The sequence below is a fragment of the Trachurus japonicus genome, chromosome 2, assembly GCF_045865225.1.
Source record: "Trachurus japonicus isolate A0001 chromosome 2, Traja_1.0".
NCBI classification, from domain to species: domain Eukaryota; kingdom Metazoa; phylum Chordata; class Actinopteri; order Carangiformes; family Carangidae; genus Trachurus; species Trachurus japonicus.
The window spans coordinates 3,106,751-3,133,204 of NC_140908.1; the positions used below are offsets into that span (position 1 = coordinate 3,106,751).

Genomic DNA, 26,454 nt, shown 5'->3' on the forward strand with positions numbered 1-26,454 from the left:
GCGCTTTCGTTCGGCAGCACACACCTGAAGCTTCACTTTTCAACCAACCAACCAATGTGGCTGCCAAATTAACAAGCCGGCAGTAAACCTCTAAAACTCCACGGGTAAATGTAACAGCTTTCCTCCAGGATGAGGAGCCGCTCCCGGTCGCCGGTGGCTCTGCACTTTTCCGAAAACCTTAGAGTAAATGTTCAACCTGACCACATACAGTACACACGGTGCTAAAGCATAGACTGTAAAAAGAATGGACGTAGCGTCCGTGACGTCACCCATTGGTTTTGGGGAGTTGTTTTTGTGACTCAAATATGGCGGCCTGAACAGCGCCATGTTGGATTGGCCGGCCGAGAACCCGCCCACTGGCCTCGAAGCAGCTGTCCACGGAGCTGCTCGGACCTGTCACTCAAGGTTTCCGCGCCCTAATTGGCCAGAGTTTTAATCTTATAACAGTAAAACGGTAGAGTTAAAAAAAAATTCACCCCCCTCAGAGTGTCTGCGGGGGTAGAAACTATCGATTGAGACGAAAAAACGTTCTGACACCAGGCTTTTAACATGTTTACTGAGGATGTAAAGTCGGCGATTTTAACATGGGGGTCTATGGGGAATGCTCCCTTCTGACACCAGCCCCCATAGGAATCCGAGGGGATTGCAGTTTTTTGAACGCGGAAGTAAGCTTCACTTCCGACAACTGCCCCCTTGTGCTAAAGCCGTGTTGTTGTTGCCACCAGGTCGGTTTGTCTGTCGTATATCTACTTGTGCGCATGCGCTGGTGCAACAACATGATTGGCCTAGTTCAGCTCTGGCAACGCAGGTGATTGGCTGCTGGTGAAAAGGGGCGGGACATGCGCCATCTTTGGCGTCGCAGCTTTCCCCATTCAAAACGGGCAGAGTGGTCTGTCTCCTCATATTAGAAAGTCTCTGACTGATGGACCGGTCCAAGATGGCGGCCGCATTTCCCGAGAGGGACCTGTGTGCAGGGACATGGGCGCCGCCATTAGCCCAGCTGATCCATACCGGAAGTCACGACCGGAAGTTGCTCTTCTTCGTGTATATTATTGATTGATTGATTGATTGATTGATTTCTTTATTTCGATCATGTAAACGACAGTGTAAAAAAAAATAAAATAAATAAGATAAAATAATAATATAATAAGTGAACAGAAAAAATGTATACACAACATCTCATAAGCAACGCAGTTTACATGAGCGAAAAGGAGTAGGAAGAAGTATAAACTTATCTAATCCTACCCCTATAATTTTAACTATATGTTCTAATTAAACATTTTACACATTACACATTTTAATCCATATAGTAAGTAAGCAAACACCTTGTGTGAATTATTCAATGTACCTCTGGAGAATCATTTCTTTATGTCTCTTTTTAAACATGATTACACTCGAAATGTTTTTGATTTCAGTACTCAGATTATTCCACAGTTTTACTCCACAAATGGTGATACAGAAACTTTTCTTTGTTGTGCGAGCTCTACCAACCTTTAGATTTGATTTCTCTCTTAAATCATAACCTTGCTCTCTTTCGTGAAACATTCTCTGAATGTTTCTTGGTAGCAGATAGTTCCTTGCTTTATCAGGGGTGCAAACTCATCAGGGGTAAAAAAGGTGACAAGATACCGACCCCCTAGGGGGGTCCTGGGGCATGCTCCCCCGGGGAAATTTTTTTTTAAACCAACTTTAAAGGTGAATTTACAGTCAATTTTAACATGAGACTAGGGTCCAGATTTACTCAGGTTTGCACAGCTTTTGCTCCTGTAAAACCTGCACAATCTGTCTCTCTGTGTTTGGTTTTGAAACATGTGAAGGGGGTCTTCAGCCTATGCAGGTTTAGCATGAGCAAAAGCTGTGCAAAACTTAGAGAATCTGTCCCTTGATGTCCATCAGATGAACCTTGCAAACCTTGCCTTCAAACTAAATAAAATTGAATACAGACTGATTGGTTCATTGTGAAACATTTATTTATTGATGTAAATGTGTTTTCTGTACGTAGGCTATGCTCTGAGGCAGCGCTGCTCTTTCTGTCCAATAACACACATGAAGCTTAAAAATGCCATAAGCTACATAAAACATATTAAGTGGCAATATGTATTATTATGATGTTCAAGCAAACGGTTTGGTTCACGGTTTTGTGGTCATGGTTTTCGGTTCGGTTTCGTATATTTTGATCGTTGGGAAAATCAATCATGTCTTGTATATTCAGGTTAAAACTGAAAGAATGAGGCAGTCTGACATCTGATACATCATTGTGACAGTCTGAGGTTAAAAGTAGGTGAGATTCTGGCTGCAAGGGAGGATCATTGATAGTTCCAACATGTTTTAATTTGTTGGGCAAAGAAAGTTATCTAACAAATGCTAAGAACAATTAGATATTCACTGAAATATATAACCTATATTTATTAATTGTGGTTCTTACAAAAAATATATCTTATAAAATATAAAAGCTAAAATGTCTCTTAAAGCTCTGCCCCTTTAATTAGTGCATACAAAATAATTTAACTTTAGCCTACTACTTTTACAACTCCATTATTTACCAGCAACATAAAGTGAAACAGAGGCAGAGGTGTCCTGCCACAGTCAGTCCACCTCCTGCTCCTCCTGTTGCTGCTCAGGTCGCGCTGGAGCTAATGCTAAACGCGCTAATCGCTAATTGGCCGCGATCTCGATCACACACACGCGGTCCCATACAGCACCTATACAACGCTGCTGGCGCATCTTCTAGCTCCGACTCTTTCACTCGCCATGCTCAAAAAGTCGCGTTAGTTAGTTAGTCTGTATGAAAAGTGAAGCTTCAGGTGTGTATTGCTGGACAGAAGAGGAGCGCTGCCACCACTTGTTGTCATCCAGATAAGGTGCATGCGCCTTAAAGAGACAGGTGCATTGGCTCGGCTCGGCTCGGTAAACCCCCCCCCCCCCCCCCCCCTCTCAAATTTTTTTTTATTGCGGATTTACACGAATCACACAAATGACCAATTTGGGATCCAAAACGGCGAATTTCGCCGAAAGGTGACAAGTTTGCACCCCTGTTTATATAATACTTGGACTGTTTTATGCTCCACCAAATCAAACAATTTTAGAGTTTTAGATTTCCAAAATAAGTCATTGGTGTGTGCCCCATAATCAACCCTGTGAATAATTCTCATTGCTCTTTTTTGCAGTTATGTTATTCTAAGAACCCCCTCTCTCTCTGGCCTGTCCTCTGGCCTGTCTAGCCTCTACCTGCTCTTTTTACTAAACTTAGCCAACTCCTTTCTTCATTGCCTAACCCTAACCAAAGCACCCACCAACGACATTTCATTTTTTTTTTCTCTCTCTCTCCTGGTCTGCTGTCAGCAGGAGCGGCACTAGCCGTTAGCCGTTAGCAGCGTTTTTTTAAATAACTCAATAACTTAAAGCAGAACAATGCAGGATTTGGGCTGTAATTATTGTGGCTCAGAGTCACTAGGCTCGTTCGAGATGAACTGCGCCTCGCCTGGACGGTCGGCGAGAGCAGGCGGCAGCAGCAGGGGGTGGTGACAGAAAGCTGCAGTCAAGTCGGACAGTTTCCAGCCGCCGTCAATACAAACAGGAAGTCACCAAAGTATATATTTCTTATGCTGTACTGCAATTGTCCAATAAATAACCAATATATTTCTCAGGATATAAGTTTGATTCAGTGTGAATATTTTTTTAAGCAGTATAGGCCTACAACATGAAATTCATATAATCTAGCATTATACAACAACACGTAGTGTTTGCAGTCCTAACTAAGAGCCAATCAGCTCATGATCCGGTGCGTTTCCCATCATGCCCTGAGGCTTGCAGGCGGTAGCAGTCGGTGGAGAGCAACTGCGGCGCCTGGCTCTAAAAACTGCGGCCGCCTTGATCTCGTGAGGTTATCGTTGCAGGCGCGTGCATGACGTCAGAGCAAGTCGGGATCAAGTCGGACACAAATCTAACCGGCATGCATTGTGCGCTGGTCACCGGCGATCGATTCTGCGCACGCCTGGCTCATCTCGAACGCACCTACTGTGATGGTTGAGTGACCTGTTATGAAGTGAATGGGGTCTAGGCCAATGCGCTCACCCCCCCCCACTGGCTGAAAACCGCACTTGCAAGATCAGTCGTCCGTCTCGGTGTTACAAATCTCGTCAATGGATAGAAGTATCGCGAGAAACTGCCTTACGGCAGTACGAGATAAGAACGCATATGACGTCATGCATGTCACGAATCGTGATTGGTTTGAGTTCGGAAAGTCGGAGGAAACCATGGAAACATGAAATGTTTACTGATGAAGTTCAGCTTGTGGCTAACGGGGAGCTAATGCTAACACAGATACACACACCATGGGTCTTTTATAAGATAATACATCATGACACACACACCTTCGCGTTTTGGAACCTTTATTCCTGTGTGTGTATGTCTGTGTCTTTGTGCCTGTGTGTGGCTGTATTAGCGTTAGCTCCGTGTTAGCATAGCGTTAGCTCGGTGTTAGCGTTAGCTCCGTGTTAGCATTAGCTCCGTGTTAGCAGGGCTTAGCAAACAGCAGTAAACACAAGCACGTGTAGGGGGGGGGTGGAGGAGGTGGCAGCGGCGAGTTTTTTTTTTTTTTTTTTACGACAGTGACATGTGCCTCCCAGAACTGTGGGGGAGATCCGGAGAGGGAAAAAAGAGAAACCAACGAAGGAGCGAGCTATTTCCGGCCGACTTGCATAGTTCTGCTTTAGCCGTTAGCCGTTCGGCGCTAGCCGTTAGCCGTTAGCAGCGTTTTTTAAATAACTCAATAACTTGATAAACGATCCATGTAAAAAAATATTTTATAGCTCAATCATGTTGTAACTAAGATATCCGCTGGAAAACAATATTTTATTATGGACCATTGAGTTACTGAGTTATTTTTTTATCTACATAGAAATAATATACACGAAGAAGAGCAACTTCCGGTCGTGACTTCCGGTATGGATCTGGGCTAATGGCGGCGCCCATGTCCCTGCATACGGGTTTCCCGCGCCCCAGCGTTCGATGCGGCGTCTACTCTTTCTATGTACTGTGTTAACAGTAATCTCCGTGTGTCAGTGCTCACACAGAATATAAAACAAGCGCCCCTAGAAGACACAGGAGACGCACACAGTCAGACTTGCAGGCTCCAGGGTGAAACTGCCTTCAGCCGTCGACTTCACTATGCACTGACTATGGGCTGCACAAGCGCCAGCGTCCCAGGCTGCGCAGCCCGGAAGTCGACGGCTGAAGACAGTTTCACCCTGGAGCGACTTGCAGTGTGCCTGCGCCGTGCTCTACTAACTGTGAATAACGTAGTGTAGGGTGTAGGCTATTTGAAAGAGGAAAGTCTCCCGGTAGTTGAACCGCTTTTCTACAGCATAATGACCGAAATAAACAAAAGCATGTCAAGACTGTTGCGTCGACAACCAGAAAAGCTCCTAACAAAAAAAGAGGTTGCACTCTCATTATCTCTCACTGCAGACAGTTAAGTTACCGTAGCTAACATTACCTCTTCTGCAGCCCTGCTATGCTAGCACAACGTTTCCTTCCGGAGAGCGGCAGAGCACATAAAAAAAACACAGACATGCATACCCAAGTATGTTAACAATATACTAATATTAACATTCAAAACTTACAGCAAGTTCGGTGATGCTAGCTGCAGTCCTCCGCTTCCTCCGTGCTGTGTTTGCTGTTGCTGCTGACTGCTTGCCTTGGTTCACCTCCGGTTCACCTTCTTCTTATGTTGTTTTCCAAAGAGCGGTAAGCAATCAGTGTATTATGCGCATTAGCGCCACCTTCAGCTTCGGAGGGTGAACTACCCTGGCTGGAATAATGATTCTGCAGCTGCACAACCCGTTAATATAATACATCTGCTCAACACTTTCAGTTACGGAGCCCTTGATATATCATGTAATAAAAAAAAAAAACACGTTAAATCGCCTTTATTTAATTCCGCTCAACATCTGGAGGTCGGAAAGCGTTCTGATTGGACAGAGGGTACACGTGTTTACGTCTACTGGAAGAAAACAAACTCCATTGTGTGAAGTGAACAGAGCTGCAACCGCGAGCCGCTCCGCTGCTCCTAAACTTAACAACAACTTAAGCAGAAAGTTTCTCCTCTTAACTGCCAGGATGGCCTTCCCTGGGTGTGTGAGCCTGGCCGCTGCCGCTACTGCTACGGCAATCAGTGAGCTTCGCCTTCCCCGCCTGGCCGCCCCCAGCGGCGGCGGCGACGGGCTCACACACCCTCACTGCCCGGATCGCCTTCCCCGGTGTGTGAGCCACCGGCGGCCGGGCACCGGGGTCTGTGGAGCGGGTTCATGAAGCCTGGTTGTCCCGACATGATTCATTCACAACACTGCGGCTGTAACGTTATGTTATAGCCTACTTTTCGGCTACAACATACACAACACTGAAGCTCAATCCGAAACTACTAGGCTACAACTGTTGCGGCTGGACTTTCTCTCAGCTGACACTTGCCACTACAACGGGGGCCCGCAGCAACCACCCGTTGCTACCGTACGCCATCTACTGGCGTAAGGTGGTTATTTTAGTCCAGCCTGAATCAGGTGTGTCTGTCTACACAAATAAACTGATTAAAATGATCAGGGTGCCACACCATGTAGCTATTAATTCTTTAAACTGTTGTGAAAATAAGACACACCACAATGCAATTGAATCAACTTTTATTGCATTGTTATATGTAAAGGTCACTTAAAATGTATTTCTGTATTTTACATTCATATCAACACACAAAGATGTGAGGAAATGTGAAACAGGCTTATAAAATCTATAGTCAATCTAAGGAATGTATGTGACAGATGATGTTAAGTGTATATGACATATATACATTACAGTAACACCCCCTACACAAAACCCTCACAGGTCAGAGGAGCAGCCGCAGTAAAAGGCTCATCTCCCTGACCTGCAGAACTGAAAGATTTAAGAGGTAATTTGTTCCTGCTGCAACACTTGTTAAAATGTTTTTTGTGTTCATCTTTTTTGTGTCATTGTTGTGTGAGCGACTGGACTAATTTGAATTTCCCTGCTAGGGATGAATGAAGTATTCTCTATTCTATGGTGATTATTGTTACAATAGTGTAAGTTTGTGCAGGTATTAAAAGCTGTAGATTTTGATTTAAGTCAACTAACCAAATAATACTGATAATAGAAAGATAATGAAGAAATCAAGTCACAGAAATCACTTTCATACTTTTTTTAATATAGCAAGAAGCACAACAACAACAACAACACAAGATAAATAATAACAGTAGGCTAAGATTACCAACCTAAATAACAATAAGATGAAATATAAATAAATAAAATAGAAGTAATAATAATAGTAAGACAAGCAACCTAAATAACAATAAGATGAAATATAAATAAATTAAATATAATAGTAAGACAAGCAACCTAAATATTAAATTTTAAATATAAAAATAAGATACGTAACAAAGATACAAACAAGTGAGACGCATGGCAGGTTTAGAGGAGACAGGCCGGAGGAGACCCAGTCCTCCGACCTATGGCAGTGTCCTGAACTATAGCAGTGATGGTCAGGCCCAGTCCTGACCCACACTACCATAGGTCAGAGGACTGGGTCTCCTCTGACCTATGGCAGTGTGGGTCAGGACTGGGCCTGATCTATAGCAATGATGGTCAGAGGAAGCCCAGTCCTGAGCTATAGCAGTGTGGGTCAGACCTAGTCCTGAACTATAGCAGTGATGGTCAGACCCAGTCCTGACCCACATTGCCATAGGTCAGAGGAGACCCAGTCCTCTGACTGATGAATTTATTTTATTTGGTCTTTTTGATAAGAAAATACCCACAAATAAATTATTTATTATCAACCTTTTTATTCTATTAGCAAAATTCCATATACATACCAGCAAATTTACAAAACAAAAACCCAACTTTTTTATCTTCATCTCTTACTGTAAATCATATCTGGACACACTTAATTTTTGCAAAAACTCCAAAGCTTTAAAAACTTTAGCCTTATGTAATGAATTTGATTTATTTTAATTTATTTATTTTCACTCTGTTGCTCTCTTTATTTGATTCATGCACTATTGTCATTATTTTCTTTGTTTTGTTATTTTCCCAAAGTGCATTACCTCGAGCGCCTTGTACACTACTTCTGTGTAAATAAAGTTTATAAAAAAAGATAGATAGATAGATAGATAGATAGATAGATAGATAGATAGATAGATAGATAGATAGATAGATAGATAGATAGATAGATAGATAGATAGATAGATAGATAGACAGACAGACAGACCATGGATGTATTATATGAGACAGACAGACAGACAGACAGACAGACAGATAGATAGATAGATAGATAGATAGATAGATAGATAGATAGATAGATAGATAGATAGATAGATAGATAGATAGATAGATAGATAGATAGATAGATAGAAGGGGGGGGGGGGTCATAGACATATAAGAATCTTTATATGTATAAAGAATCTTTATGTCTATGGAAAAAATGACCAAGTTTACGTGAGACACCTGAAGGCAACTCACAGTTCTGTACGCCGCCGCCAGGGGGCGCGGCAACATCATGTCTGACGTGTGTAACAGGCACTGTAGTAACAGTAACCAGTCTGACAGTAACTGTCGGAGTCGGAGGAGGTGTAGAGGAGCCGGGGACCCGGGGTGAGTTGAGTCCGGGGCGGTGGAAGCTCCACAGAGGCCGGGGTCGGGGGTCGAGACACGGACACACAGCTCCAGCTTCCAGTCACTCGGTTCAGTTAAAATCAATAAACTAATTAGCGGCTCCATCACCTGGTGGAGACCGGAAGTCGTCAGCTGTCCCTAGCCTGTTCATCTTCCTGGGAGCGTCTGTGCCGAAAACATCATACAGGTGAGTTAAAAGTCTTAGAAACCGACTAACAAACACTAAAACATCAATTAAATTATATTTAAGTCATTATAAAGAACTGTATCTGTAGAAAACGTGTTTAATGTGGCGGAGTCTCACTTTGTGTTGGACATTAACTGAATTGAGATGGTTTTAATGGTTAATTAGCTGATTTAGCTATTTCTAACAGGATTCAAATGTAGAAATTTATTTTTTACATAGAAAAGCCAAATTGATCTTGCATAATTCCTCAAGCGTTGTTATAGTAGCCTAACTGAGTGTCATTATTGACTTTTATCTCTTGTTTTGGCTAAAACTGTTTAATAACATTTGACAAAAATGTGAGATAAGTGAATAATCACCTCTGAGATACATGTTGGATTAATCAATACTAAGAATAGATGTTAGATAATTTTCTGATGATAAACTGATCACTTCCTGCTCTGTATTTGTCAATGAAGTGAAATACTCAGTGAACAGTGTTCTGGCTCCTCACAGTGAACTGATGTCGATGGAGCCCACTGGACCGGAGGTGTCATGGCTGCCGTGGGCTACGGAGATGACCTGAGGATGAAGTGGCGGAGGAGGAGAGAGGAGGATGAGGAGGAGGAGGTGGTGGAGGTGCTGCTCCAAGGCAAAGCTCCCTGGGGCTTCACCCTGAGGGGGGGCACCGAGCACCGAGAGCCTCTGGTCATCACCAAGGTGACGAACCATCGCTTTCATCTATCTATTTTCATGTATTCAGAAAAGTTGCACCTCCACCTGTGTTTGTTCTGCGAGGTGCACGTCACGTCGTCCTGCTGCAACCCGAGGAGTCACATTAAACTTTAAAACGGTGCAGCGGCTGAAACCTGAGGGAGTCGGCTCCATGTTGGCTGCACCTCACACCTGCACATGGAAAATACAGCTCCTCCCCCCAGATATAATCTCTTTATTATCAGATCATTCTCATTTGAGTATTTGACCTTATGAATATGTGTGTTATTGATGGTTTCTGATTAAATGATCCCCATCCAGCCCACACACATTCTCAATATGAAGTTATTTATCATATTGTTGGTAAATGTGTCATCACCATTTTCCTGCCAAAACACAGGAAACTTGGGATACAGCCGCCAAAAAAATGAAGTGAATGAAGCATCTCTACATGTACGATACTCATCCCATTCCAGTTTTTGTTTAAAATACCAACACAAACACAGCTCATTCTCATTAAAGAGACACCACATCTGATTTTATAGGAAGATTATAAAAAACACTGCTAGGATTAAACATTGACATTGATTTATAAACTCTTCCTAAATTAAAATATTTGTGTCTTGTTTAGTTTATTTGCATTATTCAAGGACTGAAAAGACTTAGTAAGTTGTTTTATGTTGACTAGTTGTCATTTTCAGCCTATAAATGCTAAAAATTACAATATTTTTATTTCAATTTTGGGAGAAAAGTTGTCAGTAAATAAAACAAAAATGTTAATTTTACTCAAACACATATCTAGAAATCATTTTGAAGTGTTCAGATTATTTTTTCTGCGAACACACATGATGAAAGTTAACAGTGTGTGTGTGTTCTCAGGTGGAGGAGGGCAGTGCTGCGGCGGTGGCGTCTGTCCGTCTGCAGGCCGGTGACGAGCTGGTGAGCGTGAACGGCGTTGTGCTCGGCGGGTCCCGACAGGAAGCCATCAGCCTGGTGAAGAGCTCCCACAAGACCCTGAGCCTGGCGGTCCGGAGGTAGAGTCTGTGAGAGAAACACAAAGATTCATTTAAAGGGATAGTTCACTCAAAATTGAAATTTTATTTCTCATTATTTCTCATCTCATTACTCATTATCTACTCACCCTCATGTTGACTAAGGGCTGGGAGAAGTTTTAGAGTCCTCCGTGCCTTCTCTGAGTTACAGTGGGGCTCCGTGCAGCACTGCACTGCCATATGACGGAGCTCACTTTTCTTCGTCCAAAAAGACACCAAAAACATCCAAATACCTCCATACTGCTCGTCTGTAATGTCCCTCTTGTATTGAAGCCCCAACATGAGACATTGTTCTAAAAAAATTAAATAAGTCTATATTTTAAGCTTGTTTGTAGCGGAAGCTCCTTGTGTCTCAGTTCACTGCTTTGCCTGACGCCCAGTTCACCGCTCCGCAAATCACGCGAGATTCCGGCAGAGCAACACTGGGAGTTTCCACTCCAAACAAGCTTAAAATATAGACTTATTAAATTTTTTTCGGAACTATTTCTCATGTCAGGGCTTCAATACAAGAGGGACATTACAGAGGAGCACTATGGAGGTATTTGGATGTTTTTTGGTGTGTATTTTTGGACAAATAAAAGTGAGCTTCGTTCGCTACCGTCATATGGACATGCAGTGCTGCACGGAGGACTCTGAAACTTCTCCCAGCCCTTAGTCAACATGAGCGTGAGTAGATAATGAGTGGAATTTCAATTTTGAGTGAACTATCCCTTTAAAAAAAACAGTCTGATTTAGTTGTAAACAACAACTTTGTGTCGTCAAACTCCTCAAATCCAAACGTGAGTAATTCCTCCTGGGAGAGGGGGAGGCGGGCTGAGGCGACCCGACCTGACAGCCTCACACATGGGCCTCTCGCTGCTCCGTTTGCCCCGTCGAGGAGAAACAATGGTGGGCATTGTGGAGGCGGTCGGTCAGGCTCCAGCCAACAACTGTTATTCCAGAGCTCAGATAATGACTCGTCGTAGATGAGACAGAGGGGGAGTCGCCGAGCGCCGGGACGCCCTGTGCACAAACGCTGACAGTAAACGCATCATTTCAACTCAGTTTAACATTTCAACTCAGTCTGTGTGGTAGGATAGAAACAAAGATGCAGAAATAGAAAATGAAATTCCTCATTATGGTCATGAAAACCTGTTTATGTATGCATTTTCACTAGAATGCATAAAAGCAGACGTGGAGAAATGTGGAGAAAACAGAAGTTGCATCTTTCATCACCAAAAATAAATGTCTAAAAATCATTAGAAAGCAAAAACAAAAAGTCTCCAGGTGCAGATGCAGGTGAGGTTTCAACTATTTTCAGTGTAAATCAACACGTTTCCACTCAGTTCTGCAACATTAAACCAGATTTAGGAAAAATAACAACAATAATGAATAAATATAATCACAATTTCTAGTCACTATATTTTAATATATATATTACATCTACTATACAAAGAGTAAAATAAACACCCAGGTCGAGTTAGAGTCACTGAACTGTGTCTTTTCTGCTTAGGAATGATCAACAGTTAATTAATTAATCATTAATTATTATGATAAAATACAGGTGATGAATTAGCTCCACCCTTAGTAGACCTGTGTGTGTGGAGAGAGTATTCATTGATTTTCACTGATAATCCACTTAAATAGTTAATTTATCACCAGCGTTTAATCGCATCAACCCCAGAATCCTAAAACAAGAAGAAATTAAAGGTGTATTTCAAACTAAAATCCCCCTCCTCCTCCTCCTCTTTGCGGCGATGTCACGATTACATCTGCTCACAGGGAAAATGGCAACAGAGACTTAAAAGCCTGAATCCAATTACCAGCTGCAAAGCCACGGGGCCCCGGGTTCAGCTTTGCAGAGCGGGTGGAGTCACTGGGAGGGACAGGTGATGCCGGCCGGGCTCGCCACCTTAACCGACCACCACCACCACCCCCCACACACACACACACACACACTGAGGAGGCACAGGATCGGAGGTGGTTTGTAGAGTGAACGGCAGCAGAAAGAGAGGAGGATTAAAAACAAAAACCAGCTCGGAGGTGGGTCAACCTCAGAGCTGCTGACACACTCCCTCCTCCTCCTCCTCCTCCTCCTCCTCCCCCCCGTGTGTGCAGGAGCAGTGGTACGCTCCGTGTTGCCTAGGTGAGTCGACTCTACTTAGTGGGATAGGCCGTATCAGCAGAGCTCATTGTTTTCAGGGGCTTTGGCTGCACAGACTGTCGGCTTCTCCCCTCTCTGGACATGTTTGCTCTGTAGAAGATAAAGAGAAGATTTTCCACTCCCAGGTATTTCCTCCTCCTCCTCCTCTTCCTCCTCCTTTTCCTCTTTTCTGTCTTTCTCTCTCTCTTTCTGTACCTTTTTTTTATCTCATCTGCTCTGATTCAATCGCTACCAACGGGATTAGTTCAGGGAGGGAGCGGAGTTTGTGTAGAGACAGCACTCAGCTGTTTCCTGCCACTTCAGATTGACAGTTAAAGGTTGAACAATTGATCAGAAAACAACGTGACAAACTGCCGGAAGAAAACCCCCCACAAAAAAACAGGAACAGTGCAGGTAAAATGTCAAACTATATTTATCAAAAAGCGCAGAGAAATATTTTAATTCAGAGGCTGAAAACTGTGTTATAGTTTTTTAGTTGTTGGATTGACTGTGTTTATTTAAAATGTCATCATCCAAACAGAAACACATCTATTCATTGATGATATTTAACTTTTTACTCTGTTATTATTATTATTATTATTATTATGGTTATTGCTACTTCAGCATTTCCTGTTGTGTCTATGAATGTGCGTCGTGCTGCCACAGGTGGTTGTCGTTGTGTATCCAGATGTTTGCAGCTGTCGGTCGTCTACTCCTGTGTCCTGTGTCCACACACACACACACACACACACACACACCCTCCTCCTCCTCTGTGTGTTTTCGGGCAGTGACACACGGCGATAAGCCCAGCTGTGATGACGCTGGCACTTTCTATTGTGTGGCTGAGGGAGCTCGGCCTCACGGGCCGATGGCGCTGGTGAATCAGCAACATGTGTCACCGCTGAAGCCACTGGTAGCTGTTATTTACACTGTTGTCAGTCATTTACGTCTGGGGAGAATCAGGAAATTATGAAAATATCCACCTGTTGGTCTCAGTTGGAGGCGCAAGTGGAGAAAAACGGCGACGTCCTGTGTTTTATTTTGAAGGGTTGCATCCATGAGAAGATCTAAAAACCAGATTTCAGAATAAAACACTCAGAGAAACCAAATCCTGCAAAGTTGTTGGATGGATGGTGGGCGGGGCTTAGTGTGTCTGCTTTGTTGTGACATCACGAAGTGACAGGAAGTCCTGACGGCTGGTTTTAAGGCTCAGTTTCTGAATACAGGCTGTGTGCATTTCTCTGTGGACTGAGGCTTTGATACTTTCACAGTATTAATATAGAACCTAGAGCTGCTTTATAATCACACTACACATGGACATCTACCTTTATACTGTATGGAGCTTTAACACAAACATCTACCTTTATACTGTATGGAGCTTTAATACAAACATCTACCTTTATACTGTATGGAGCTTTAATATAAACATCTACCATTATACTGTATGGAGCTTTAATACAAACATCTACCTTTATACTGTATGGAGCTTTAACACAAACACTCAGTCTTTTAAACTCCTGCAGAGATTGTAGACTCTCCTCTCCTCCCGTCAGTTGAGGAGTCATTGCATGATGAAGATGCCTCTTCCTCCTCCTCCTCCTCCTCCTCCTCCGCCTCCTGGTATCTCTGAAAACAGACAAGGTCTCGGCTCAGACATTCCTGTCTCCTGTCTTGTGTTTCCCGACAGACAAGGACACTGAAGAAAACTAAACAATAATCGAGCACAGACTCACTGTTGGTCTCACAAATACTTAAAACAAAACAAAACTCGTCTCTGTCGCAGAGAAATCACTGCTGCTCCTGTTGGAGGACAATTAGACTTTTGCATCTAGTATTGATGTTGTTATTTTGCCACTTTAGAGTCCAAACACTGACTCACAGTAAGGACAGGACAATAACTCCTCCCCCTCCACTCAAATCCCCCCTCACTTATAATCTCCCTCAGGAAATCTCCTCTGCAACATAAGGTGTGTTTGTGTGGGTGGGTGTGTGTGTGGGTCATGAAGTTGTCAGATTCCTCACCGCTCGTTTCTGACGCAGCTGCAGGAGTCGTGGTGTTAAAGTGCAACTTCTTTTTCTTGTGGTTTTCAAAGAAGTCGGCTGCACACACACACACACACACACACACTAGATAGAGAGCTGGTGAGTCTCATCTTATTTTCTGTGCTCAGAAACACAATTGTAATCTGGTTAATGCTGCAGAAACATGTTGATGTGCATTGAAAACAGTTGCATCTGCACTTGGAGACTTGTTGTGTTTGAGATAATAATCAGTGAATTATGAATTTGCACGTTTCGCCTCCTCGGCGACGAGTTCCTGCTGCAGCCAACTGGGTCAGCTGTTTGTCTCTGTGTCTGTGTTTTCTGGACTCGTATTTCCTGGCGTCTCCTCTCTGCTGGAATATCTGTGACAGAGCAGCTGTATCCCCTGACAATAGCCCCCGGGGGGGCTTTTAGAAAACAGGGCATTTGCATTCCCATTGTGTCGGGCAGAGGGGCAACTCTCTCTCTCGCTTTGTGTGACATGTAACAGAGGCAGAGACGAGGAGCCCTGGAGACCTGCAACACATGCAAGGACACAAACGTCCTGCAAAGACACAACACAACAGGAAGTGTTTCTAGGGACAGGATAGAGCGAGGGACCGGTCTGAGGCCTTTAGTTCTTCATGACTTCAGAAGTTGTGCAGACAGCTTCCTGTTAGTGAGGTTTGACAATAAGCTGAGTTTGTTTGGTTTATTAGAACGTCAATATCACATGTTATTGATCAAATGGACTGTTAGCTTAGCATTAGTCTTTAGCCTGGTCCCCCATTTTATTGTGTCCCCCCAAAAACAACCTGGTTTTAAGATTATAATGAAAATTATTAACTGAGGAATCAACTAAATATTTATATTTATTCTTTATAGTAATATTTCCTCTATAAAAGGACATTCGAATCATAATAAGTGATGTTTCTGGGTCTGTTTCCTAGTTTTCTTGAACCCTCCAGGCCACCGTAGTCTGATCTAAAAGTTTCTGTGGACAGAGAAAGTCAAACACAAAGACGTGGCGGTGTCTCTCCTCCCCGGGGAGACTCCCAGACTCCGACTGGGCGATTGCCAACAGAGATGTCCCAGTTGAAGAAGCGAGGGAAAATACCTCGCTGCATTCCTCCTCTGAAGGAATTCAACGTCTCCATCACAGAAAAAAAAAAAAACCCCAAACAAAACCCTGTAGCCTCTTCCTGACATCAACATCTCACTTTGTTTTTGCACCTAACCCTGTCATATCTCTGCCGATGGAGGTGGGAGCAGCTAATCAGCTCAGCTCCATCTGGAACATATGGCTGCACAGAGCTGTTTCCTGTTGTGACAGCTTTTCACAATAAAATACTAATTTAAAGTCATTTGAATTAGTAATTTAAAAGGCTAAGGGACTCCAGATACACTATTTATTATTATTTATCATTATTTTATTATCATACTTTATTATTATTGAGCAAATGTTGTAGATAATTTTAATAGATTTAAATGTATTTATCATTTATTATTTAAATGTATTTATCATTCTATGCTTAAAGACCCAAGACCCAACGTTATTTGTGTATTTTTCCGCCTTAATCTTACATTAATGTAGTTTATATAGTGATCATCAGTGGCTTCACCAGTAAAAGGTCAAAGGTCAATGACATGTGGGTCTCCTTTGCCTCCCTCTGCTTCGTCGCCAGTCAGGGCCTAAAAATGGTCGACGTGGTGTCGCCGCATGCCATGCCGTCCGAGAGCGAGGTCCACGTGGCGAGGAGCTTCCTCACCAAGATTTTGCGAAGCTCCATGAGGTACCGTCAGTGGTAGTTAGCGTCTCTGTGGTCGTCGAGGTCGTTAGTTGTGACGTGTCGGTTTGTGTCAGTGCAGTAGTTTATCGTGTGATTGAGTCGTTTAATCTGAGCAATTGTTTTTCCCTTTCCACACGCTCTCCAGGAAGAACCGCTTCAGAGGGTACGAGGCACGATGTTGATGTTTGCATGGAAAATAGAAGCATGAGTTTGAGTTTGTGAAAGTGTGAGGAAGCAGAAACGTGGGGTTGTGAAGCTGTAACGTGTTTTGTTTCGTCTCCGTTCTGCAGGAGGAATGATTCCGGCTCGCGGCCTCACACCTGGCACTCCTCCAAGCTGACGGAGGAGGAGTCAGCGCCGGTGTGGCAACTGAAACATGAAGCAAGGTAACGAGACCAAAGACGGTTTATAAACCAAGACCTTTCATGACGAGTCAGCTTCCTGTATGCATGTCACGTGGGCTTCTGCACGGCCACGCCCCTTTAGAGAGACCAGAGGCAGTTTGGAGTGTATTGATTCCTATGGGACAATTTAATGTGAACACCGATTATGATCGGGCCTTTCTCCCCACGGTCACTGAAGCAAATTTTGGACTCATTTTTCACAAGCCACATCTCTTCTGAACAGTTTGACACCAAAATGGTAATTTTCAGACGGAGAGATCCGGAGAAAATCCACTTTGTTCAAGACCTGTCTCTGTCTCTACGACACACTCTCGCGAGATTTGGCACAGATCTCCTAGGCAACGTCAAACAAACGGCCGCGAACTCCCGTGAAAATGATTTAAATTATTTTTGGCATGCTAAATATTACTGTTAGTAGTGTAAATATTTAATGTTATCATAAGAAAATATAAATATCTCACTTTCATCTACCTAAAAATTGTATAAATCCACACACACGTTCACAGACGAGGTGGGGTGACGGTTGGCCACGCCCATTTAGAGAGACAGGAAGTGTATACCATTTCATATCATTGGAGCAGCCGCTCATGGAATATCTTTCCATTTATTTAATATCTTTGACGAGACGGCGCCGATTAAAGGGATACGCCAACTTTTTTTTTTTTACGTGTCTTGCCTCACTCCCGAGTCCATGACCAGCAGATAGACACCATCCTTTGGACTGTGCGTGCAGTAACAAGGGAGATAGAGCCGTATCGCTCATAATTAGCTTAGCTCAAACGCTGGAAGTGTATGGGTAGTGTTAGCATGCCTCCACATAAAGTCATCAGAGACACTCTTCAGCAACGAGACGAGATCGGTCAAAACGGAGGGTTCAAGGCAGGCTAACACTACCTATGCACTTCCAGTGTTTGAGCTAAGCTAATTACGGGCGATACGGCTCTATCTCCCTTGTTACTGCACGCACAGTCCAAAGGATGGTGTCTATCTGCTGGTCATGGACTCGGGAGTGAGGCAAGACACGAAAAAAAAAGTTGGCGTATCCCTTTAAAAAGCAAAGTAACAAATATATTTCTATGATATTGTAACAAACGAATCTCTGTGAGCTCAGGCCCAAAGAGACGGATCAGAAGACGCAGCTCAGCAGCCGCTTCAGCTCCGTGAGCAACATGGAGAGACCGGACCGGCCGCCGCCTCACCTCCACCCGCCGGGTCGCCTCTCTCCGACCGAGCCGCCCAGTGGCGCCGGAGGGAAGAGGGACTCCGGGTTCGGCTGCTTCTCCAATGGCTCCTCCGGCCCCCCCGTTCACGACCTTCACGGCGCGTCCGGCAGGAAGGGCACGAGCGCCGAGAACATTTTCTTCAAGGGCCTCCAGGGCGAAGGGCGGCCACGCCACCGAGACCCGAGAGCCGGCGCCGGCCCTGTGTGGCAGGTACCAGTAGGGCTGGGCTTTTCTCCTAATTTGATTCTTCTACGATTTTTTTGAATGCCGATTCGATTTAAATTGCGATTCTACGATATTGCAGATTTTCTCGATTTTTAGTTGAACACCAGTGAAACAGTTGAATGATTATGATTGTCTACAGACTATTCCAGGAACCATATTTTCCCCCAAAATACACATGTAAGTCAGTTTTTCAGATTTATTCAGCAGCAATATATATGTTTAGTCTCTTTTCAAAAGCCTGGACTGCATTAAAGAGGCAAAAATAAAAGAGTATAGAAAAAACCTTTCTGACAAAATGAGATACAGACTGAGGTAAACTGCTACATTTTAACATTTATCTGCACACAAACACTGTAGGAGCCTAGAAATTAACATACTCCAATATAAAGTGAACTTAAGCCCTTTTCAAAACCTGGACTCTGTATGTAAAAAAGGCGAACAAATGCACATTGCATAAAAAAAATTTTTTTTTAAAATCGTCCAAAAAATATTGCGATACTTATGTGAATCGATTGTTTTCTCCCACCCCTAGGTACCAGAGAGGAGGAAGTCTCCGTCTCCTCCTCCTCCTCCTCCGCCCCTGCGCAGCGACAGCTTCGCCGCCACCAAGGTGTTCCCGTTATCCGAGGCGCCGAGCGAGCAGAACGGCGTCATCAGACCTCATCAGGAGAAAACCTCCGAGTCCAGACGCAGCTTGAACCCCCTCCCCACCAAAGACTTCCTGCATCCCAGCGCGGCGGCGGCCGACCACAACCACAACCAGCTGCACCCCAACAAGCTCTTCTCCCGGTCCAGCACAGACGTCCGACCGTCTCACGCCGCCGCCGCCGGCCACCAGCGGCAGCACAGCGACGAGAGCGCGCTCTACCTGCAGACCCGCTCGGCCCCTCCCACCAAGCCGCAGAGCGTGGGAAGCTACTACCGCAGCCTGCAGGACCTGCCCGCCAACGTCTTCAGCCGCAAGCACGTGCGACACTCCACGGCGGGCGGGGCGGGCTCTGTGGCGGCGAACCAGAGCTCTGAGGGCGCCGGCGGGCACAGCAGGTACTACGCTGTGGCGAGCAAGCAGCTGCTTCAGGGGAAAGTTGAGGGATGGAAGTATCCTCTACCTCAGCCGCAGGCGCCTTACAGCGAAAACAAGGAGCGCAATGGCCACTCGCATGTCGGGAACGGTCTGGCGTCCGAACACCCGGCGGAAAGACACTTCCTGGATCAGAAGATTCCGAGGCAGCAGGACCCGTGGGTGCCTCAAGACGACCACCGCATCTCGCCCTCCAAAACGCCGCTGCTGCACTCCCTGGCCCAGGAGAGCAGGAGTCTGGCGGCTGCGGTGGCGGTGGCGGCGGACGTTGGGAAAGCGAACCGGCGCAGCGACCGCTACGCCACGACGCTGCGCAAGGAGATCCAGCAGAAACGGGCTCAGCTGCAGAAGAGCCGCAGCGCCGCCACGCTGAGCTGCGACGCCGCCGAGGACGAGGAGGGAGAGGACTGGCGGTCCGCCGAGGCCGCCGCCACGTCCTCCAGCGTCTCCTACAAGGACCACCTGAAGGAGGCGCAGGCCCGCGTGCTGCAGGCCACCTCCTTCCAGAGACGAGACCTGGAGCCGCTCGGACCGGAGACGCAGGCAGTTAAAACCTGCAACGCTCGCATCCGAGGACGAAAACGCTTCCCGCTCGCCAAGAGGACGCACTCCTTCTCCGAGCCCGACAAGATAGACCAGGTGGGCGTGGAGGCGGATCCTCAGAGCGGCTCCTTCGGGGAGCGGAGGAAGTTCTTCGAGGCCAAGCCGGCGTTCTCCCGACCGGTGCCGAGGTCCGGTCAGGGCGCCAACCTGAACGCAGACCTCGGTGAGACGGGCAACGTCAAACAGAGAGCTCAGACCGCTGCCGTGGACTCGAACCGCCTCGGGACGTTCGCCGAGTACCAGGCCACGTGGAGCAAGCAGAAGAAGGAGGTGAAAACCCAAGGGAGGTATCACTCTGCTGAGAATATCTTGGACGCAGACGTGGAGGAGAAAACCGTCTGCGTCCACGAGAGATCCAGGTCGTCGCCGTCTGCAGACTTCTACTCACAGGTGAGTCTGCGTTTCTGGATCTGGACGGAAACTGCTCAGATCTGCACAGGAAGCGACTGAAACCTTGTTTTTTTAATTTTATTTTGCAGAATATCCCGTCGTCGTGGAGAGACCCTCAGGCGCAGCAGAGCAGCTACTCCACCAGGTGAGTCTCTAGGTTTTTAAGTGACTGAGTTCTCGCAAAGTTTCACGTAGATGAGGAATGTGTCAGGGCGGCGAGGACGAGGACGAGGACACGTCTCAGTGTCCTGCTCTGAAAGGAAGTGAAACGTATCTCCCACAGTTACAGGTGATTTACAGAGGATCTGTTGCTCTTCAGCTGCTGCAGACAAAGAGCACTCACTCACTCACTCACTCACTCACTCACTCACTCACTCACTCACTCACTCACTCACTCACTCACTCACTCACTCACTCACTCACTCACTCACTCACTCACTCACTCACTCACTCAGTTTTCTCCTTTTGTTATTGGACGTTGAGTTGAGTTGACACCCTGCAGGACGACTGAATTCTTTCTCTCTGCTGTTACTTCATGCATATTCAACATTTTGGCAAATTGGCCCATTGCAATAATCCCTATAGTCATAACAGTAGGTTTGTTAACTTTAATTGTCGGTGCAAACTATTTTTAAAACGGCGGAGCAGAGGCGCGAGCTGCTCAGAGCTACGCTACGGAGGCTCATGGGATTTCTTGGTTTCTCTCATCAAACTCATCAAATACACAATCCAACAACTCCACAACGCTCTGGTGGACAAGTTGTGACCTGCACATTCACCACGCTATGAGATAATAACACAACGTTACCAGACAGAGTTGTTTTAGAGGGAAATACAGAGACTGATGATGAAAAACTGCTCCCGACGGGAATGAGTATCAGCTGTTTTGCATGTATTTCCCTCTAAAACAACTCTGTCTGGTAATGTTCTGTTATTATCTCATAGCGTGGTGAATGTGCAGTTCATAACTTGTCCACCAGAGCGTTTTGGAGTTTGCCAAAATGTTGAACTATGCCTTTAAAGTCACAGTTCCTCTGTTTTCTCCCACACAGCTGCAGAACAGAGGAGCTGTGGTCTTTTTTTTTCTTTCTAAACAGAGCTGCGGCTCCAGCGACCACAGAACGAACCCTGACTCATGTTGTGTTGATGTAGTTTGAGTCTAAAAAGCAGTAAATATAAACCTGTAATCCAGACAGTTGTCACTGTGAGGCGTTCAATGTCTCATGTGTTTGTGTGAGACCGACTGTGTTGCCTTCAGGTCCCTGTGATGAGATGAGACTGTGTCTGTGTTTTGACCTCCAGAGGGAAGTCAGAGAGCAGGCTGCGACACCAGCCCGACCACAGCCCACAGTCGGCCTCAGCGACTCCAGCCAAGGGCCTCCTGCCACCGCCCAGGCCCCATTTAGGCCCAGAAACCACATCCTCCTCCCAGGAATTCCTCGCCGGCGCCCAGGCGGACCAGTCGCCGGCGCTCCAGCCTCTGTCCAGACGCAGCTCGGACGCCCAGCACCATGCCGCCGCCGCTCGGGGCTCCTCCACGGGCTCCCCTCGCCTCAGGAGGACGCCCGGCCCGGACATGAGCGAAGGAGACGTAGAAACGGAGCAGCAGCTGCCACCGCCGCCTCCTCCTCGTCCTCCGTCTTCCCGCTCTCCCTCCCCGTCGCCGTTCTCCTCCTGGACGGAAGCTCTGTCTCTGTCTCTGCCGGCGGCGGCCGACGGAACGCGGTCCCCCTCGCCACAGTTCGCACCGCTGAGGCTGACGGACGAGCCGCCGGCAGCGTCCGTGCAGGAGGAGTCACGGCTGCTCAGGTAAGCAGCTTTAGCAAAGAGCCCCTCGTTACGTAAAGCCTCTCCCTCTCCTCTAATGCACGACGAGGCTTTGAGCAAAACACAGAGCTGCGACTCTGCAGGTCCTGACCTCTGCTCTGTGGCATGCAGAGTTATTATAGTTCACTAGGAATAAAACTAAAACTAGCAGTAAAAAACTAATTTAGTAAACTGAAATAAAAAACTACAATGAACTGAAACTGCAGTAGAGTCAGATAACATCAGCTTAGTTGTAGTTTTCTTGTCGATGTCTAAAGCTGCAGGAAGAAAATGCCACAGCTCAATATGGGACGACTTGGAGTACGACCCACAGGTAGATGAGGACTGATGGGAACATTATGGGATGCAACTGAAAGGGAAAAACCCACAAATGTGGAAGTTCATCTTCAGAGGGCTGACAGAGGCTTTCTCCTAAAACCTGAAAAACTAAAACTAAGAAGTGAATAAAAATGAGTCTAAAATAAAAACTAAACTAAAGCTGCTTCATCACTTGTTGAATTCACTAAACTGAAATAAAAAATCTAAAAAAAATCTAATACCCTTGGTGCTGTGTCCAGGTCGGAGGAGGAGGAGGAGTCGCAGCCTGTGGACGTGACGGTGGCGAGGAGTCCAGTGAGGAAGGTCCCGGTGAGGATCGTCCACACTGAGAGCAGCTCGGAGCGCGAGGGCCGGGCCTACCTGCCCCAGAGCTCCGACGCCGGCCCCGTCTTCAGCCCCCACCACCACCACCTCGTCCCCGGCCTGGGGGCCGCAGAGCGCCCGGCGGCCCCGTCCCTGTTCAGCGCCTACACCCGGCAGACGGCTGCGGAGCCGACGTCGGCGCCGGCGGAAGAGGACGCCAAGAGAGAGGAGCTGGTCAGGGACATCATGGGGAAAGACAAGTCGCTGGTGGACGTGCTGGACCAGAGTGGCAGGAAGACCACCATGGACCTGATGGAGGGGCTGTTCCCCTCGGAGGAGCAGATCCACCAGAGGAGGAGGACGTCAGCCCCCAGGAGCACTGACAGGTGAGACAGGCTGCACCTTTAAAGAGGAACTATGCAGGGTTTGTAGCTTAAAGGGATAGTTCAACATTTTGGCAAATTGGCCCATTGCCATAATCCCTATAGTCATAGCAGTAGGTTTGTTACCTTTAATTGTCGGTGCAAGCTATTTTTAGAACGGCGGAGCAGAGCCGTGAGCTGCTCAGAGCTACACTACGGAGGCTCATGGGATTTCTTGGTTTCCCTCATCAAACTCATGTTGTGACCTGCACATTCACCACGCTATGAGATAATAACACAACGTTACCAGACAGAGTTGTTTTAGAGGGAAATACAGAGACTGCTTGATGAAAAACTGCCCCTGAAGGCAACGTGCATCAGCGGTTTTGCATGAATTTGCCTCTAAAACAGCTCCGTCTCGTAACGATCCATTATTATCTCAACTTGTAACTTGTTCCAAAAAAAGAAAAGTGACCGGACTTACATAGTTCCTCTTTAAAGGGGACCTATTCTGCTTTTCAGACTTATAATATGTTTGAAATGTTGGATACTTGCTTTAGAGGACGTGGAATTGCCATATCATGGTGATGGAGTATGGAGATTTTAATGGATTGAAACTCTCAGTCGTGCCCCACTGGGCTCCACTATCACATTAAAATGGTAACAACAAAACTTCACATCTCGTCCTGACCTCTGCCCTCCTCCCAGACTCACAACAAAAGTAAAGACAGTGAACAGCCCGCCCTCTGGTGGTCAGACTGCTCACTGCAGCCAGAACCACAAGCTTGGTTTTACTGTAACTGTGTGGTTGTGTGTGGTTCTGTGTGTGTGTGTGTGTGTGTAGGAGGGAGGAGGAGGAGGTGTGTGTGTCGGCTGCAGCCTCCCTGGTGCCCAGCTCCTCCTACTACAACACATCTGCCCCCAAAGCCGAGCTGCTCATCAAGATGAAGGACATGCAGGAGCAGCTGGAGGAGCAGGACTCGGAGGACGAGCTGGACGTGGACCTGGCCAGCAAGAAGGTAAAACACCTGGAATCAGCTGGAAGTGAACTTCTTCTTCTTGGTCTTATTATTTTTTTTTTTTCATCTTCTTCCTCTTTGTCTTCTTCCTTCCTCTTCCTCTGCAGCAAGAGCTGATCTCCAGCCTGGCGAGGAAGCTGGAGGTTCTGCGCGAGGCGCGGCAGAGCCTGCAGGAGGACGTGGAGGACAACGAGACGCTGGGCCGCGAGGTGGAGGCCACGGTGCAGCGCCGCTGTCGGCCCAACCAGCTCGACAAGTTCCGCATGTTCGTGGGCGACCTGGACAAGGTGGTGAGCTTGCTGCTGTCGCTGTCGGGCCGGCTCGCCCGCGTGGAGAACGCCCTCAACAGCCTGGAGGACGAAGCTCCGCCGGAGGAGAAGGTGACCGGACCAGCCCTGGAGTAGCAGAGCCATCAACGATACTCCGATGATAAACTGATAATACAGTTTTTCTCGATTGCTAAGACACATTTCTGGAAAGCTGCTCTCCTTTTCTCTAAACACAAACCTCAATTTTCAAGCTACATTCACAAACCTCAGACTCTTCTTGCAAAACCAAACTTTCACCTCAAAACAGTTCAATCTGTGCTCAAAACTGAACTATGTTGTCAAATCAAAATTAAAAACACTACTGAGCAGTCACTAAACACTACATAGAAAAATAGAAAACACAATGCTTAGGACATGAAGCTGTAGAAATACATGTTTATTGTTCACTCTAGGCTAAATGCATGTTGCAAAACAAAAAACCTGTGCATTTAGCACTTGTACAGTACAAAAACAAACAGAAATCTTGTGCACTTAGCAAACACAGTAAAAATAAAGTACAAAAATATGCAAATGAGAAGTGCATAACTCAGCCACAGCATCATTTCTCCGTACCGACTTCATCCTGAACTGGCTTATATATGTTCCCTCACATTATTAGCCACAAGTGCGATCAATTTTGAGTTGTTGTGTTCAACCGGTGACACCCGTGCTTTAATTGTGTTTGACTTTTGCCACCTGTGCTCACTGTGCTTAAAATGTGTTGGCAAGTTGTGTCTAAACAGGTGAAAAGTGCTGATGGTTTTGTCAAAAGAGCGACTGGATCAATAAGCATTTGGTTCAGACAACAGGGTTTAGTGTTTTAGCAACTGAGAAAAACTGTAATGATGATGATAATAATAATATTGATGTGTGTTCTCCGGCAGCGCACACTGACGGAGAAACGCAAGCTGCTGATGCGGCAGCACGAAGACGCCAAGGAGCTGAAGGAGAACCTGGACCGCCGGGAGCGGCTGGTCTCCGGGATCATGGAGGTCCACCTGGACGCCGAGAGCCTGGATGACTACCGGCACTTCGTCAAGATGAAGTCGGCGCTCATCATCGAGCAGCGCAAACTGGAGGACAAGATCAAACTGGGCGAAGAGCAGCTCAAGTGCCTGTTGGACAGTCTGCCGCTGGAGCAGAGGCCGCCGCTCTGAGGCTCCGCCCACAGGAACTGGACCGGGACACCTGGACCGCAAGAGAAGGTGCAACATGTAGCATTTTTGATATTTATGTCACTGTTAGATTGAGTCCAAGCCTCTGTGGCGCGTTATCGTTACTGTTTCTCAGGATTAATACTAATAATAAGTATAATAAGGCCGTTTTCTACCAGATAAATCAGGAATTGACTGAAATATTCACAAAAAGAAGAAAAATCTTCAATATGCTGAACACATTTCATTTTTAACGTTGTGCTCTCCCTCCTGTCGCCACTTCCTGTGTTTTATTTTGAAGGGTTGACCCATGAGAAGATCTAAAAACCATCTCAGTGTAGTTTTTCATCTCCTCTCTCTGTCTCAGCTTCTCTCTGGAGCGCAGGTCAGCATCAGCCAATCAGAAGAGAGGAGGCGCTGAGTCTATATTCTGATTGGCTGACTGTTTTCTGACTGATAGAGCAGATTTCAGAATAAAACACTCAGAGAAACCAAATCCTGCAAAGTTGTTGGATGGTGGGTCCAGGTGGTGGAGGGCGGGGCTTAGTTGTGACATCACAAAGTGACAGGAAGTCCTGACGGCTGGTTTTAAGGCTCAGTTTCTGAATACAGGCTGTGTGCATTTCTCTGTGGACTGAGGCTTTGATACTTTCACAGTATTAATATAGAACCTAGAGCTGCTTTATAATCACACTACA

At 46.1% G+C, this 26,454-nt stretch overlaps 1 protein-coding gene across 2 annotated transcripts; it reads left to right on the forward strand.

Annotated features, from left to right (window-relative positions):
* The first annotated feature begins 8,774 nt into the window (after positions 1 to 8,774).
* On the forward strand, positions 8,775 to 26,075 carry LOC146990565 (protein Shroom2-like). 2 transcript variants are annotated; one of them, XM_085795302.1, is made up of 12 exons: positions 8,775 to 8,860; positions 9,356 to 9,559; positions 10,433 to 10,587; positions 16,830 to 16,925; positions 18,055 to 18,376; positions 18,924 to 20,465; positions 20,555 to 20,610; positions 21,768 to 22,274; positions 22,850 to 23,299; positions 24,120 to 24,294; positions 24,402 to 24,674; positions 25,487 to 26,075. In XM_085795302.1, the coding sequence occupies exons 2-12, from the start codon at positions 9,395 to 9,397 to the stop codon at positions 25,757 to 25,759; spliced, it is 4,014 nt and encodes a 1,337-aa protein (XP_085651428.1). In that variant the 5' UTR covers positions 8,775 to 8,860; positions 9,356 to 9,394; the 3' UTR covers positions 25,760 to 26,075. The 2 variants fall into 2 exon arrangements, with proteins under 2 accessions (XP_085651428.1, XP_085651437.1); XM_085795311.1 differs by lacking the exons at positions 8,775 to 8,860; positions 9,356 to 9,559; positions 10,433 to 10,587 and adding exons at positions 16,433 to 16,542; positions 16,685 to 16,702.
* The last annotated feature ends 379 nt before the right edge of the window (positions 26,076 to 26,454 follow it).